Genomic DNA, 17,229 nt, shown 5'->3' on the forward strand with positions numbered 1-17,229 from the left:
CTTGAATTGTAACACAGCAAAATGGTATTTCTCACTCAAGACTATATGACCAACAGGGTTAGCAGAGTGTGTATGTGTGTGTGTGTGTGTATGTCTTGCTCACTGTGGTTACTTGGGGATTGAGGCTGACACAGTACGTCAAAGGTAAGTAAATCACGGCTTCAGGTACATCAGTAAGTACATCGGGGAAGGGACTGGGAAGAACTACTTACTGGCTTTGAAGCCTCTGCCTGAAAGTAACACGTTGTTTCTGCCTGCATTTCAATGGTTATAGCAAGTCACATGATCATGCTTGCCTTCAAAAGAGGCAGGAAAGTGCAATCCTACCACAAGGTTAGAGCAGAGAAATGGAACATTTGTGATCCCTCTGAGAACCTCCACAAACCTTAAGATTCGAATTCATTGTATTTTCCCCAAGTCAGTCTAAGTCTCTCCTGTGTTTGGAAACCTCTGATCTACCCATTTCATCTTTGGAGGAACTTCTGAGCTGAGATGTGAGTCCTTTCTTGGCTTCTTGGCAAGGCATCCTAAGTATTGAGTATAGATTTGCATTCAGTAGATATCCAATGAACCATTTTTCTCAGTAACGCACCCAGTCTTCAAGAGGAAACCAAATGCAAAGTAACAGTATTTTTTATTTCTATGAACAATAAAATACTTTCATAATTTCACATCCCATTGCTTTTAAGAGCACATATATTACAAATAAAGAAACTCCACAAACTTTAAAGATTAGTATTTATCAACACTTTTGTACACATACACAAATATTTTAATATAATGGTATCTGAAATGTTATTCATATATTTTTAGTACTGTCATAGTATTAACTAAAAAGGATCTTTTAAATTTGGTAAAAACCGTATATTTTACAATCTTTTATTTACATCTGAAATATGCTTAAATGTTACAAAAACATTCACTTTAACCTTTAAAATATGTGTACTAGGACTGGGGTACTGACCATACAATAACTGACAGCAAACTTAGGGTTTGCATTTGAGCTACACATTCACTGGAATTTCATGGCAAATACTCAACTTGGCTTGATCAACACTGCTCAAAGAAAAAAAAAAAATTATACAAAATGTGCAAATTCAGAGATTGGCAAAATTCTGAAGCTTAGCGAGGTAAACAAAAATATTAACACCATGAAAACTTCAAATAAATTAAACCTATCTTCCCCGAGATTAGCTGCAAATTCAGAAAGTTCTTAGAGGCGGGTCTGATGCTGCAGAGCCCTCAGACTTCAGCACTAGATGAGATGGAGACCGTGGGTAGGGCCGGAGTTGCTTTGCTAATTACTCGAGTGCAGGTTTGGTCCACTCCGCGCTTTGACGGGTCGTCCCTGCCCGTAATCTTAAAACAGGAAAAAACAACACAACAAAATAAAATAATGCAGAGGTTAATGTTAATATCCCAAACACAAAATTAAAACCCAGAATACAGGTTTTTATTCCCCACAGGGCAATTTCCGCAAATTATGAAAAGACTCATATCAAAGTAGATCTAAATAATTTTTCCCCAAGACGGTGTGCTGGCTTTAACTTTTGGTGAAAGTTAAAATAGTTTCACCATCATCTTCTGCTATCTGACATAAATTTATAAATGTTGGATGAAACTTACAAAATATATCTGAGTAATTCCAGGATTTTATTCTATTCTAAAAGGTTATCATTTATATTGTCAGCATGTGCCCAAAAAGGGGAAACATTAAAAACCTCATTTAAATGTTTGCATAAAAGGAAATACAGTAAATAAAAGTCTTGACCTGATTTTAATTTTGAAAATAACGTTAGTGTGCCTAAAAAATACTTTATCAGATTGATTCAAATAAGGATGTATAAGCACAATAACAGCAGAAACTCCAGACACTTAAAAAATATATCTTTGTACGGAAGAGATTTCTGTACAAAGAATTGTGAAGTTTTTCCACTAACTTCACACATTGTCCCACTGTGCCATGACCTTCATCTCTACTCTTCCAAGATAAAATCGCTACTTCTGTTCCCCAAAGAGCACTCAGCTGAGAGCATCCTATACTACCAATAAATTCTCCTTACGATCAGTATCACAAAGCTCTGAATAAATAATCTGACTGATGATGTGTTCGAAGAGTAGACTCCAGGTGCAGTATACCTGTGCTTGGCATCACACCAGATTGGGTCTGTTCCTTTCTCTGTATTTTACATTGGATACCCATCGTCACAGTTGACTTCAGTATGCTGTTATTCTTACTGAATGTTGAAACAGACTCCAAATGGGCATCTTATACTAATGCTTAATCTGAATGCTTATATGCATTCCTTTGGCCTCAAGCCTTTTATGTTTTTTTGCTATTTATTATAAACAGTATGGAATTTTGGCACCTATAAAAGCAATTATTGCCATGCGTGGGGGCTCACGCCTGTAATCCCAGCACTTTGGGAGGCCGAGGCGGGTGGATCACGAGGTCAGCAGATTGTGTCCATCCTGGCTGACACGGTGAAACCCCGTCTCTACTAAAAATACAAAAAAATTAGCCGGGTGAGGTGGCAGGTGCCCATAGTCCCAGCTACTCGGGAGGCTGAGGCAGGAGAATGGCATGAACTCGGGCAGCGGAGCTTGCAGTGAGCCGAGATCGCGCCACTGCACTCCAGCCTGGGTGACTGAGCGAGACTCCGTCTCAAAAAAAAAAAAAAAAAAAAAAAAAATTATTGCCTGCTGGTCAGTGACAACTCAAACTACTTTATCTCAACATCTCCATTTTACACAGTAGCATCCACTTTATCTTGTCTTGTCTCTTTCCTTATACTGAAGGTTCCTTCATTAACTAGATGTATTCAAAATACTCCCCAAGCTAATACTTTTCTAGACACTTTTCGAGTGAATTGCATATGTAGCTGAAACAGCAGAAGGACGAACATAACTACATTTTTTAGTTTTAATCATGGGGCTTTTACCCATTCCTGCATGTAAGCTGGGATCATTTTGGAGCACTGATACAATCTGAAAAAACAGCAATCACGTAGTTTTTTTTTAGACGGAGTCTCCCTTTGTCACCCAGGTTGGAGTGCAGTGGCACGATCTCAGCTCACTGCAACCTCCACCTCCTGGATTCAAGCGATTCTCCTGCCTCAGCCTCCCAAATAGCTGGAATTACAGGCGCCTGCCACTACGCCCAGCTAATTTTTGTATTTTTAGTAGAGACGGGGTTTCACCATGTTGGCCAGGCTGGTCTCGAACTCCTGACCTCAGGCAATCTGCCTGTCTCAGCCTCCCAAAGTGCTGGGATTACAGGTGTGAGCCACTGTGCCCAGCCTCACGTAGATTTTAAAACTAACTATGGGATTAAAGAAGTACGTAAACAACTGACAATGTTTTGTTAAAAGATTTATAGGAGCACTGTGACCTGACCAAGGACAAAGAAGTTTCCAGCCTCCTCAGACCCTTGCTGGTGCCCAGATATCTGTGGTCATCAGACACTTCTTGATTTCAACCACTTTCTTTTCTCCCTGCCCTTAACTTAAAAAGTACCTAAAATGTGTACTGAGTTAAGATGCCACGTTAGGATGCTGGATCACCATCTTCATGTTTGCTGGCTCTTTGAATAAACCTGCTTTTCCTCCCATCAACTCTCACTTCTAGCGTTCGGCTTTTGAGCAGAGAGCAGCCAAATCTGGGTTTGCTTACACATAATTAATTCTATTTTTCTATTTCTTTTTTATATTTTGATGTCTAGCTATCCATTCTAATTGTTTCCTTTCTCTTTTTCATCTTTTTTTTTTTTTTTTAAAACGGAGTTTTGCTCTTATCACTCAGGCTGGAGTGCAATAGTATGATCTTGGTTCACTGCAACCTCTGCCTCCTGAGTTCAGTGATTCTCCTGCCTCAGCCTCCTGAGTAACTGGGATTACAGGCATGTGCCACCACACCCAACTATTTTTTTTTCTTTTTTGTATTTTTGGTAGTGACGGGGTTTCACCATGTTGGTCAGGCTGGTCTCGCACTCCTGACCTCAGGTGATCCAACCACCTCGGCCTCCCAAAGTGCTGGGATTACAGGCGTGAGCCACTGTGCCCAGCCTGTTTCTATTTTCAAGTGTTCAATATAATTTTTTTCTTCATTGTAATTTTATATGTACCTGTTTTCAGAATATGTGCATGAATAGATAGGTATGTGAAGGCATTCCGATATATAGAGACCTAGGTGACAAATCCCCATTGAAGTTCAGAACCAGGAGGAGGTGTATCTTTCCTGTGGACAGATCTTTTTACAGATCTATTTCTATAACAAGGCCTGTGCAATCCATCAGTTTCTTTTCTTTGTGTCAGTTTCCACGAGGCATAGAGTCAAGTTTTGCTTCTTTTAGCAAAGGTTTCCTGGAAAAGAAATGATTTTTCTCTCCCCTTAAGCACCTGGTCCTTGTCTTTATATTTTTGTTTTAGCACTTTGGGGTATAGCATATCTTTGTTTTGGAAACAAATCAGCTCAAATATATTTTAAAAGTTGGAGTATGCATTTTCATTTTAAAAGCTACGTTGTTTACTTCAGTTTAAATCACTAGGCTTCCCCAACGCCCCGTTGATCTACCTTGAAATGGAAATGGAATTGTTCTAATTAAATAAAAACTTAGAGAGTACTAGCTACTACGGAGGTGACTAGAGAAACTGAATGGCTAGGAAGAGAGGGGTACACCAGAAGGCCACAAAGGACAGAGTAGACATAAAGAAAGAAAAACATACCACTTTTGCTTACAGTACTGAGGGAAATACTAGACACAGAGGAACAGAAGCTGTATAAACACGGACCTCGACAGAGCTGCCAGGAAAAAAGAGAAAAAACATTTTTGTCCAAAGTTTCTAGGTCAGATGTGATTGACAGTTGGAGACAAGCATTCTTTCACCACCTTCCCAAACTTTCAGATCCATCGTTTGTTCTTTTTATTTCACTCCTAGATTTATGACTTTCCCCATTCTATCAAGTCATCTCTCCTGAGTACTTAATTCCCATCACCCCTCAAGTAGCCCAAACCAATACTACCTCCATGAGGAATCCTATCTACGACAATTCATTTTCTCCAATATAACTCGGTCAACCATTTCTTTCTCTAGCTACAAAGGAGAGTTAAAAATCAAGATGGAAGAATATGGAAAAAAAGAAAAGAAGCAAGATGGGAAATGCAATTAGAAAAAACAGATTCATACAACACACTTCATGGTTTGTGAATCGTATTGATGCCAGGCCATTTAAGGAAAACAAGGGAAATGCATATTCAGTGGGGGGCTACCATGTATGAAGCACTACTGGGAGGCTAATTCAAGTTCTGTCCCTCAGTTTTTCTGTAGGGAACACATCTAAGTCCTGGGGAGGAGCACAGGTGATGAGATGTGCAGGTAGAATGTGAGGGCATGGGGGGGGAGCACGGGTGCTGAGATGTGCAGGTAGAGTGTGGGGGTATGGGGGGAGCACGGGTGCTGAGGTGCAGGTAGAGCATGGGGGTATGGCGGGGAGCAGGGGTGCTGAAGTGCAGGTAGAGCATGGGGGTATGGCGGGGAGCAGGGGTGCTGAAGTGCAGGTAGAGCATGGGGGCATGGGGGGCATGGGTGCTGAGATGTGCAGGTAGAGTGTGGGGGCATGGGGGGGCACGGGTGCTGAGATGTGCAGGTAGAGTGTGGGGGCATGGGGGAGCACGGGTCCTGAGATGTGCAGGTAAAGCGTGGGGGTATTTATGAATTCTAGGAACTTGGCCAGGAAGTAACATTTGGCTTTCGACCAGTTGATTTTTAGCCACCCAAAAAGTACTGAGATGACTGAATGCCCACATGTTGTGTGCAGCCTTACAGAACATGCTGTACACATCCCAGACATCACGGGTGACTTGCTTATGGAGTGGGTGGTAGAGTTTTATCTGAATTCTGCACATCTGCAGGAGGCCCAGCCGCCACAGAGGCAGTCTTGGTAGCAAACAGCCATGACTAGTCTTGGGGTTCATCCTGAGTATAGTGCAGAGACCCCCTCAACTGTGGACTCCACATCACGGCCTTGGGGTTGTGCGGAGGGTGGCAGCAAACCCTTATAGGAATGCCACCCAGTGTTCCTCAGCATTTGATGGGACTCACATAGTTTAGAAAAACCAAGGGTTCATGTGGACTGTGGAAAGTATCTGGATTCTCATAATCCTTTTCTATAGATTTTTCCCCAACCTGACCTCTGCTTTGGGGCAAGAGGTGGAGTGCACAGGAGAGAAAATGGATCAGCAGCATGGCGCCGATGCAGTGATTTCTGCAGCAAGAAAAGGGCCTCTTTCCTGTCTTTCTGGCATTGGCGGTGAAAGGGACTTTCTGTCCACTGATAGCGCATGTGCACCAAGGAGCGCTTACCTGCTCATTCATGATAGTGGAGAGTTCGCTGAGCATGTCCTTGTAGTGGGACCTCAGTTCTTCCTGGTACTCCAGCTGGTCCTCTTTGATGAGGCGCTCATTCACGTCAAGGGCCTGCCCACATGCATCTGCAAATTGCCTTTAGCAACAGCATTAAACAAATTAAAAACCAGTCCTCGCAAGTGGCATTGAGTTCAGTGACTGTGAGTTCAGAGTCAGGCTGCTGATGGACTCTGCCACCTCAGTGAGTTTTGGTGTGATGGATTCTTGGGGGATTGAGGACTCCCTGTCTGAGGAAGTTCAAGGAAGAACACTCCAACAAAGAGAAGCTTACCTGAAGATCTCCTTCAAAAGCTTTACTTGGTTGTCAGGGTACTTCTTTGCATTGGTTTCTTCAAGAAAAGCTCGTGCATAGGCCATTGGCCCGGCATTAACCTGTTGAGAAGAGAATTGGTGGAGGAAGATCTGCCTTCTGCATGGAAGTAGTAGCAACTGTGCACCAATGGTGTGGTACCCCGATCTCACACCCTGCCTTCTAGTCCACTCATTTGTATACCTGACTTAGTTGCCGTCCTCCAACTTGTCAATAAAGCATGAGTCTGAGCTCTACCTTTCATTGACAAACTTCCTAAACTTCAGTCCTTTGCCAACCCTTCCTTTTTTTTTTTTTTTGCCATATCTGCACATTGCCTGAACTGCTATTTTTTTTTCTTCATTGTTTTCTTTGTTGGAGACAGGGTCTCACTCTGTTGCCCAGGCTAGAGTGCAGTGGCATGATCACTGCAGCTTCAAACTACTGGGCTCAAGCAATCCTCTCGCCTCAGCCTCTCAGGTAGCTGGGACTACAGGCGTTTGCTGCCATGCCTGGCTAATTTTTTTTAAAAAGTTTTTCTAGAGATGGGGACGGTCTCACTACATTGTCCTGGCTGGTCTCGAACTCTTGGCCTCAAGCAATCCATCCGCCTCGGCCTCCCAAAGTGCTGGGATTATAGGCATGACCCACCACCGAATCTGCTGTTTTCTTAATAGCTTTTAAAACTAGACTCACTTCTATTAACTCCAGGATATTTATTTAAATTGAACATTTGTGAAATCAAATGTTTGAAGTGCTAGTTTTTTTCTATTAACACTCAGATAAACACATACTACTTTGAAGGGATAACCCACAGTGGTGGTGGTGTGGGCACTGCCCCGGAATCACTGTTTCACTGGGTTCCATTTGATGGTCTGGCTTAGATTCTGGCTCAAGGAGGCATTTATCAGATTTGCTGAATGAATGCACAATGCTGGGTTCAGTTCATGCTCATGCACATGGATGGCCTCACTTGTGCAGGAGTCCAAATCCTTTAGTGCATAGAAGCTTTTAATGTGGCTGTCAGGCTTGGGAAGGAAAAAGGTAAAAGAAGAAGGAAGCTGACTTCAGGGGCCTGTGACCAGCAGGCATGGCCAGTGTGGCAGATGCAGTCACTGGTACTGGGTGTACCATCTTTTGCTTCTTCAGATCCAATCTCCACTTCCTCCACTCAGCTATGTGCCCAGGGCATGGGATAGGACTATGGCTCTCATGCTTTCTGGTCTTCTTGGCCCATGGGGGACACAGACAAGGGAGGTAGGGAAGGGGAAGAGTGTGGTCAGTGTCAGGATCAGTAGCATTAATTTTTCCTTTGGCTTTTTTTTTTCTTTCTTTCTTTCTTTTTTTTTTTTTTGAGATGGAATCTTGCTCTGTCACCCAGGCTGGAGTGCAGTGGTGCAATCTCAGTTCACTGCAACCTCCACCTCCCAGGTTCAAGTGATTATCCTGCTTCAGCCTTCCAAGTAGCTGGGATCACAGGCATGTACCACTACACTTGGCTAATTTTTGTATTTTTAGTAGAGGTGGGGTTTCACCATGTTGGCGAGGCTGGTCTCGAACTCTTGACCTCAAGTGATCCATCTGCCTCAGCCTCCCAAAGTGCTGGGATTACAGGTGTGAGCCACTGCGTCCAGCCTTCTTTGGCTTTTAGGCTCCAATATAGCTGTGCAGGGTGCTACTACTGATCTTCCTTTATTTTAAAATTTAATGCTTTGTTCCTTAAGAATAGTTAGGATCAATTTATTAATACAATAAATAAAAATTAATGCCTTATTCCTGAGTTACTTGGGGCTCCCTTTAATTTTGTGCCCGAGGTGAGTGCCTTACTCACCTCACCTGCCTGGCTCTGGTCAGAATACTAGGCCCCAGGCTTCCTCCTTGCAGAAGCCTCCCTATCGCCAGCTGAAGCCACTCCTGTCTACTTGTCTGTCATCAGACGGACCTCTCAGCTCCCCTGTCTGCTTCCACTAACCCTCCTCTGCTTACATCTTCAGGTCTACGCTGGTCACACCGCCTGAGTGCTGCCAGTCCCTGTGCCAGCCCTTTCTGGCTTTCCCAAATGCTGCATACACTTTTGGGAACAGTTTATTTACTCTATCCTCCTCAATCACTCACTGAGCATGCCAGCTGCTTCCTGTCACAGCTCTGCCAGACAGATAAACATGTATGAACCTTTTAATCATTCTTTTTTTGGATTTGTTTCAGAACAAATTTTTTTAAGGCCCTTAATGATAGATGTGTACAAGAATGTGGTGTTTCTTCATTAGTTAATTCATTTGTTAGTATACAGATATAGAACACAGTTATCCATAGAAGATGGGATAGCAGAGTGGAGGAAGAATACATTTTATTTCAGCTAAACCTAAGAAAGAGATATCTACAGGTTTCGAGTAACGTTAATGCACATTGACAACTCGAAGCAATTTTAAAGACCCAGATAAAGGTGTTCTCACAAACAGAAAAATGTTTCTTATATTCTTTGTAAACAAAGTTCCCAGGGCATTTTCCACCCAGTTTCATTGGCCATGTGCATCTCAGCCCTGGGCAATGCTTACTCACCTTCACGCTGACACTTCCTTGCAGTTTCAGCTGCAGTCTGATCATGTCCACTTCTTCCATTGTGCAAAGCTGATTAAGCTCAGAAACCTTCTTGGACATCTCGTCAATTGCCACTTCAATTGGATTCAGTTCTGTGCTCGATTGGCTAATGACTTGTATTCTCTTCTTCACGTAGGGGAACAGGTGACTCGCTGCACAAAAGCCATACAAAAGGGATTTCAAGGTTGAGGATTAGTGAAGAGTCAAGGGTTTCCCTGAAGGACCAGAGAATCACCTATCATTTCACGGCACATGGCACCTTCCATTCTGCATGCTTTTCATGCGTGGGAGTTACTTTTTCTGCTAGGTGCCATCCTCTCTCATACCTCTTAGCTTTTGCCCAAACTCCTTTGACCTGGTGTGCTCTTCTGCTTCACTGCTAACAGGCCCTCATTCTCAGGGCTGTTTTAGGCCTTTAGAGATTTTTTCTTTTTTTTCTTTTTTTTTGAGATGGAGTCGTGCAGTGGCGCGATCTTGGCTCACTGCAATCTCTGCCTTCCGGGTTCAAGTGATTCTCCTACCTCAGCCTCCCGAGTAGCTGGGACTACCGGTGTACACCACCATGTCCAGCTAATTTTTGTATTTTTAGTAGAGATGGGGTTTCACCATCTTGGCCGGGATGGTCTCGATCTCTTGACCTCATGATCCGCCCGCCTTCGCCTCCCAATGTGCTGGGATTACAGGCGTGAGCCACCGCACCCGGCCAGCCTTTAGAATTTCTAAACACTGAAAAGATTAAAGCTTCCACAGCAACTTGTAATTCATATAAAAACTATACTAACCCACAATGCAGAATGCCTAAATATATGCCAAATAGTATATATTGATACAGCTTTGTTGTGGCTTTTTTATTTCAAAAGTTTTGGATACATTTGCTGAAGGCAGATGCTTGTCACAGTTTAGACATCAGTGCTACTGACAGGCTGTAGCCTAATCTGGGATGGCCCAGCTCTCAAAGCGGGTTACTGATCATTTCCTCCAGAATGCCCTTGCTCACCTTGCAGCCAGCCTTAGGAGCCCCCACGGGTGCTCTTGTTTCATTTCTCATGCTCTGCTCACCTGAAATTCTTGCCTGCCTTGGTTCTTTCTCCTACCAGACTGTAAGCACCTTGAGGACAAGAATCATGTTTCATTTGCGTTGCCAGTGCCTAGAACAGTGCCCAGCCCCTAGTAGGGCCTCATTAAATGTGTGTTGAGGAAATGAAGGGATGGCTAGCTCACAGCATAGATCTAAAGAGTGCATGGAGGGATATTGGAGATCCCCATCTGCATTAGCTCTACAGATGAAGAATTTGAATCCCAGAGTGGTGGTTTAGAATGTCGCCCCAAAGCACACGATGAAAGCTGCTAACCCTGAAACAGTTGAAGGTAGACTCAGGAAAGTTCAGAGTGCCTTGAGCCTTTCCCAAGGCACTGACCCCATGACCCTTCACACTTACAACCTAAAGGGAACAGGTATGCAAAGCAACTCTTTTGACAATTTCTCCTCTGGTTGACTTCTGTTAATAGAGAATAAAGAGATGGAAATCTCTTCTTGGCAAACATTTCCAATTTAGCACATTTTGAGTACTTCTCTGCAGGACTGAAATAACTCTTGATTCCTACTGATCCAGCCCTGTAAAGGGGCCTGTGCTGGAACAGGTGCACACACGTGGCCCGGCTGCCTGCACCTACTTGTCAGGATCGTCCGTCGCTTGCACTGCTCAGCCACTCCACCGTGCTTCTTGCCCGACAGCGTGAAGGGCGTCTCGAAGACAAAGCGGTTGATGTTGTGGTGCATTTCGAAATCTGTCTTCCGGTCTTCAACTTCCTTTTCCTCAAAGAATGGTGTGACATAGGTCACCTGGATGTAGGCATATTTGGGGTCCAAATCCTTGGGGTTTACCTGTGTTAACAGATTATGGGCAAAGTGAGTGGTATGCCCTAGAGTGCTCCTGAAAGCAGGAGGCTCCTATTCCCTCAGCTTGCATACCAACGAGGCTGTGCCTCTCCCCTTGGAGAAAAATAGGCAGTCACATCATTTCAGAGCTGGGCAGGATCACAGAGAGAATAAAGGTTGGACTGCACCTGAGCAGCCTGGTCTGTAGAGGGGGATTGGAGCCAGCTCACCAAGTAGCTGAGGCTCTTCCAGATGTGCCTGGTTGTGGCATGTTATTTAGTCCTTTATTTTCTCTCTTTGCTGTAATAAATGTTCAATCACCTTTGTCTGGAATGTAAACTTCTTTTATTTCTTAATTTTGTTCATTATTATTGTTATTATTTTTTGAGAAAGGGTCTTGCTCTGTCTCCTAGGCTGGAGTGCAGTGACACGATCTCGGCTCAGTGCAACCTCCGCCTCCTGGGTTCAAGTGATTTTCCTGCCTCAGATTCTCTAGTAGCTGAGATTACAGGCATGTGCCAACACACCTAGCTAATTTTTGTAGTTTTAGTACAGAGGGTTTTGCTATGTTGGCCAGGCTGGTCTCAAACTCCTGGCCTCAAGAGATCTGTCTTCTTGGCCTCCCAAAATGCTGGGATTATAGCCATGGGCCACTGCACCCAGCCCTAGAATGCAAGCTGCTTGAGAGTAATTCAAATGAAAACTTTTAAAAAATATATTTTGGTCCCTCTATGATTTTACCCATGTATCTAGACTGGGGCCACTGGCTTTGGGCTTGTGGCAAGGAGGGAGGTTCCTTGTTTTATTTAGCAGATTAGCTGATGAGCCTATTACATGATTGCAAAATTTCATAGTTTTAATGTCAGGATCCTTCTCTAATCTGTAACAAGTCATCCTACGCATTTTTAAAAAAATCAACTCTGCTTTGGGGAGTGAGTTTGACAAATAGCAAGGAAGACAGGCTGGGGGTACTAAGAAAATCCGGGAAATCACACTTGTTCTCCTTTGGAGTTGGAAGAGATGGCGTTCTCAGCTTCTTTTCTAATGAAACCTCAAAGAATTTTAAAAATTCTTCCAGTTTTCTCCATCTGTCTACCCATCCGCTGCCTATCCAGTCCCAGAGATTTGAGGGACCTCCTGAATTTATTTGTAATGCTACTACTAATTACACTATAAAGTGGGTATAATTATAAGCATTTTACAGATCAAAAATAGAGATTTAGAGTGACCAACTAATTTCTCTAAGATCACCAGCTGATAGGTGGTGGGATGGTGGAATGACGACTCAAGTTGTTCTGATACCAAATTTGGCATTTTCTCATCCCCCACGCTGCCCCAGGAACTCTGTGCATACTTTCTACTTTGGAGAGCCAGTAACACAGTAGTTCCAGCTGCCTGCCTTTCTGGGGAAGGTGACTATAGCCATCAAGCTGAGAAGGAGAATGATGAATGCATCCACAAAAATTTCTGCCCAGACTCAGGGATTTCATGCCCAGATGCCTCCAAACTTGAGTTTGTAAAAGAGGACGGAAAAAAAAAAAAAAAAAAAAAAAAAGACTTGTGTAGCCCAATAGGACTGTATGCCATTGGGCAAAAACCATCTTTTCCAGCTCCATCTTCTGCCACACTCTTCTATCCAACCTGTGTTTCAAAGGCCTGCCATTCTCTACACATATCTCCCTCTTTCATTCCTCCCCATCATTGCATGTGCTGGGCTTCTCAGCATGCCCTTTGCTTCCAGCAAACTAACTCAAACATCATCCCTTCTATGTAATGCTGCCCAACCAAGAATGAGCTGTTAAGAGAGATCCCTGCCCTGAGCTTTCCTTGTATAACTTGGACTTTGACTCTCTGGTGATACTTGATTGTAATCTGTTTAATTGGCTGTTTGCACAGGTCCTTCTCTTCTTAGCCCCATGTGAACTGTGAGCTCCAGAAGGAAGAGACCCTGTGTGCCTCATCTCCAGTTCTGGGCTTGGCATTCAGTAGGCATTTGATAGAGGTTGGCTAACTGAACGAGAGTGTATAAGAAGATGCTGAGTAATCTAAGAGAAGAGGTAAGTATTTGCTTTCTGGAGCCAAGAGGAGGGTAACTGAATGTTCAAAGGTTAATGTAATGTAACTGGCAAGTCTGCCTCTATTATAGGGGACAGCTTTCAAAATTGGTGTGGCCTAGTGTGATGGTTAATATTACATGTCAACCTGATTGGATTGAAGGATGCAAAGTATTGTTCCTGGTGTGTCCATTGAGGGTGTCGCTAAAGGAGATTAACATTTGAGTCAGTGAACTGGGTGGGAGAGGCAGACCTGCTCTCAATCTGGGTGGGCACCATCTAATCAGCTGCCAGTACAGCCAGGATAAAAGCAGGCAGAGGAATGTGCAAGAACTAGACTGGCTAAGTCTCTGACCTCCATCTTTCTCCTGTGCTGGATGCTTCCTGCCTTCTAACATCAGACTCCAAGTTCTTCAGCTTTTGGACTCCTGGACTTACACCAGTGATCTGCCAGGGGCTCTCGGGCCTGCAGCCACAGATTGAATGCTGCACTGTCAACTTCCTTACTTTTGATGCTTTGGGACACAAGACTGGTTTCCTTGCTCCTCCGCTTGCAGATGGCCTATTGTGGGACTTCACCCTGTGATCGTGTGAGTCAATATTTCTTAATCAACTCCTTTTCATATATACATCTATTCTATTAGTCCTGTTCCTCTAGAGAACCCTGACTAATACGCCTAGGAAGACTTCCCTGACAATAAATATTTTCAATTTGCTGTTTTCTCCAGTTCCACCACTGAGCCCAATTACTTTAAGGCTTTGATTGCTATTCAAATGCAAATAACCAATGGAGACATAGAGAATTTACTAAGATCTTTTTAAAAGTTACCCAAATAAACACATATAATGTTTCTGACTCTTCTCCCCTCAAATTACTAACCAACTAACCAACCAATAGGCAAACAAGCAAAACATCTAAAATCGTTTTAGTAGTTTACTTTGCATCATCAGGCAGAAAATGAAAACTTAATGTGGTTAAAGAATAAAAAACTCAGTCAATTGTTAGCACTTGCATGAAAACTGATTTTCCTCTACCTTGTTGGAATCCTGGATTATCTTCACATTGTCTGCTCCAAATTTATCTGCATAGAGCTTGAGGAGTCTTTGGGAAATCTCGGACAGACCTGTCAGCTTAGGCTCTTTATAAATATACTCTTTACCTTCTTCTTCTTCAAAAAAGCCCTATGGAACATAATGAACCACCAATTTTATTAGAGAATGCCAGTCATAAAAGCAAAACAAAAAGCCATTTACTTAAAAAATATATAAAGTTTTTGGTTGTCATCCAATCCATTGGTTAACACCCTATAACATTCAAAATCGGAGAAAACACAGTGAAGAAAATAAAATATCATCTTATAATCAGACATTAATGTAAATATTTCCTAGCCAGGCCAAAGAAACTCATGAAATATCTTGCAAATACTGTTTTCTCTATTTGTAGAACTCAATGGTACTACCTACTTGCATATATTTTGGGGGAAGCATGCCCTCTTGTGGTATCTTGGGGTAGAACATGAAATATGGAGCAATTTTTTGCAGCAAAGAGCAGTCAGTATCCTTTTTAATAAGATCTTCTATAAGTCTTTGAAACTAACATAGGAAATGTGTACGGCATGTAAAGCTTTTAAATGGGCTGATGTGCATCCCACATAATCTTCGATGAAAAATCACAAGACTTTATATAGTTGTCGTAACAGAAATTACATGTGTTATGCTCCCAAGTACTGCCATTTAAAAAATAACTTTACATCAACATGACTTCAGGGACCTGCTGAAACTTAGGTATATGTAACTTAATCATGCAATCTACCTTACTAACAGACCTTTTACATTCTTGAAAAGGAAGACATTATAGGATTAAAAATAGCAACCATATCATCATTTTTATTCCACAAGAGCAAGTAGGTTTTAGCCTCTATTAATGTATTTGTCTGGTTGGAAGCAGAGGGAAGGGAAGATTCTATTATCTGAAGATAACTAAGTGAAGCAATCTTTATAATTCCTTCCCTTTGAAGAGACACAGAAGCATTTTTCCTGTGGAATACATGTGGCCTCAGAATACCAGATTAAGTTTGGAGTTAAGAACCCAAGGATATCTGGTTTCTTTTCTTTTTTTTTTTTTTTTGGCAGAGTCTTGCTCTATCGCCCAGGCTGGAGTGCAGAGGTGTGATCTTGGCTCACTGCAACCTCTGCCTCCTGGATACAAGTGATTCTCCTGCTTCGGCCTCCCAAGTAGCTGGGACTACAGATGTGTGCCACCACGCCCAGCTAATTTTTGTATTTTTAATTGAGATGGAGTTTCGCCATGTTGGTGAACTCGAACTCTTGACTTCAGATGATCCACCCACCTTGGCTTCCCAAAGTGCTGGGATTACAGGCTATATCTGGTTTCTCCTGATTGTAGAGTTGACCCATAAGGAAATGGCTTTTGAGGTCTGGGTGAAGACACTGGACGTCAAAAGGAAACTTAGCCATATTAAAAAATCACTTTTGACTATTTAAAAATTATATGATTAAAAAAAGCATAGGCAGCCGGACGGGTGCGGTGGCTCATGCCTGTAATCCCAGCACTTTGGGAGGCTGAGGCGGGTGGATCATGAGGTCAGGAGATCGAGACCATCCTGGTTAACACGGTGAAACCCCGTCTCTACTAAAAATACAAAAAAATTAGCTGGGCGTGGTGGCGGGCACCTGCAGTCCCAGCTACTTGGGAGGCTGAGGCAGGAGAATGGCGTGAACCCAGGAGGCGGAGGTTGCAGTGAGCCGAGATTGTGCTACTGCACTCCAGAATGGGCGACAGAGCGAGACTCCGTCTCAAAAAAAAAAGAAAAAAAAAAAAGCATAGGCAAAGTGTTCCAGTGCTATATTTTCTCATGGTTAATGTGAGACAATCTAAGAATATTGATTAAACTGAAATCTGTATGATGCTTTATAATTCAAAAGCACTTTCATACATGCAAATGGGATCATCTTTAACAGGGTAATTTGTATTCTAAGTGTACTGTAACTGTACCTTTGCAGAAGCAAATGAATAAGGTCTACTCCATAGTGGAATTCTTGCCAATCAGGTAATCGCCTGCTTCCTTGCACATCTCCCTAATTGACTTTGGGCTTTCTAAAGGCAGGAAGTGTGTCTTCAACGTTGTATGCCCAGTGTTTAGCACAATGCCTGGTCTTTAGGGGGAGGTCACTCTATTTGTGGCGTAAGCAGATGAATGAAAGAATTCTTAAAGGGCATACATCTTAAACAGGCGTATGTGCAACAGGCATAACTGGAAAATAGTCCATGGCTTTAAATAAAGATGTTTTTAATGAACAATTTCTTCAAGAAATGTTCAAGACAAAATACAAGTAATTATAAGTGCCTTGACCCCAAACTGCTACAAAGTGTCATATGATGTTGAAAGCATGAAAAGCAGCTCCCTGTCATTCCTGTAGATTTCATAGGGGTAGTGAGGTCTGACTCCACTCCCACATGACTTCCAGCCTGCTATGTTTTTTTCTGTTGCTGTCTTTGTGGAGTTTTGTCTGATTCAAGGTCAGGAGTTAGTGGCTACAATTGACAGACTGACACATCAGAGAAATCAGACCTTCTGAAGCCTTCAGGCAGAATCCTCATGGGGCTAAAGCTGAAGCAACATTTGCAACTTCCATTTCAAGGAGAAAAATGTCTCTAAGGTTCAGGAAAAGATTTTTTATTTTTCACCATAGTGTGAAAACTAGTACAAAGACACATTTTCACTGTAAACCCCTGACAAATTTCTGAATCTAGAGTGAGCAGAAAATGAGTGGTGGGAGGCAGGTAAAAATTGCCATCATCGGCCGGGCGTGGTGGCTCATTCCTGTAATCCCAGCACTTTGGGAGGCCAAGGTGGGTGGATCATAAGGTCAAGAGTTTGAGAGCATCCTGGCCGACACAGTGAAACGCTTTCTCTACTAAAAATACAAAAATTAGCTGGACATGGTGATGCACGCCTGTAG

At 42.8% G+C, this 17,229-nt stretch overlaps 1 protein-coding gene across 9 annotated transcripts in view; it reads right to left on the reverse strand.

Moving 5' to 3' along the window:
• Positions 1–615: 615 nt before the first annotated feature.
• DOCK10 (dedicator of cytokinesis 10) overlaps positions 616–17,229 on the reverse strand; it is a 275,677-nt gene continuing 259,063 nt past the window's right edge. For 6 of the 9 annotated variants that reach the window (XM_073020109.1, XM_073020107.1, XM_073020108.1 and 3 more), the window contains 7 exons: positions 14,281–14,427; positions 10,987–11,197; positions 9,274–9,464; positions 6,697–6,797; positions 6,363–6,501; positions 4,725–4,800; positions 616–1,359 (listed from right to left, as the gene is read on the reverse strand). In XM_073020109.1, coding sequence (XP_072876210.1) covers positions 1,298–1,359; positions 4,725–4,800; positions 6,363–6,501; positions 6,697–6,797; positions 9,274–9,464; positions 10,987–11,197; positions 14,281–14,427 — 927 coding nt within the window. In that variant the 3' untranslated portion in view covers positions 616–1,297. The remainder of the gene's footprint in view (positions 1,360–4,724; positions 4,801–6,362; positions 6,502–6,696; positions 6,798–9,273; positions 9,465–10,986; positions 11,198–14,280; positions 14,428–17,229) is intronic. The other 3 variants (XM_007966462.3, XM_073020111.1, XM_073020113.1) reach the window with 1 other exon arrangement.

Source organism: Chlorocebus sabaeus, chromosome 10 (assembly GCF_047675955.1).
Source record: "Chlorocebus sabaeus isolate Y175 chromosome 10, mChlSab1.0.hap1, whole genome shotgun sequence".
Lineage (NCBI taxonomy): Eukaryota > Metazoa > Chordata > Mammalia > Primates > Cercopithecidae > Chlorocebus > Chlorocebus sabaeus.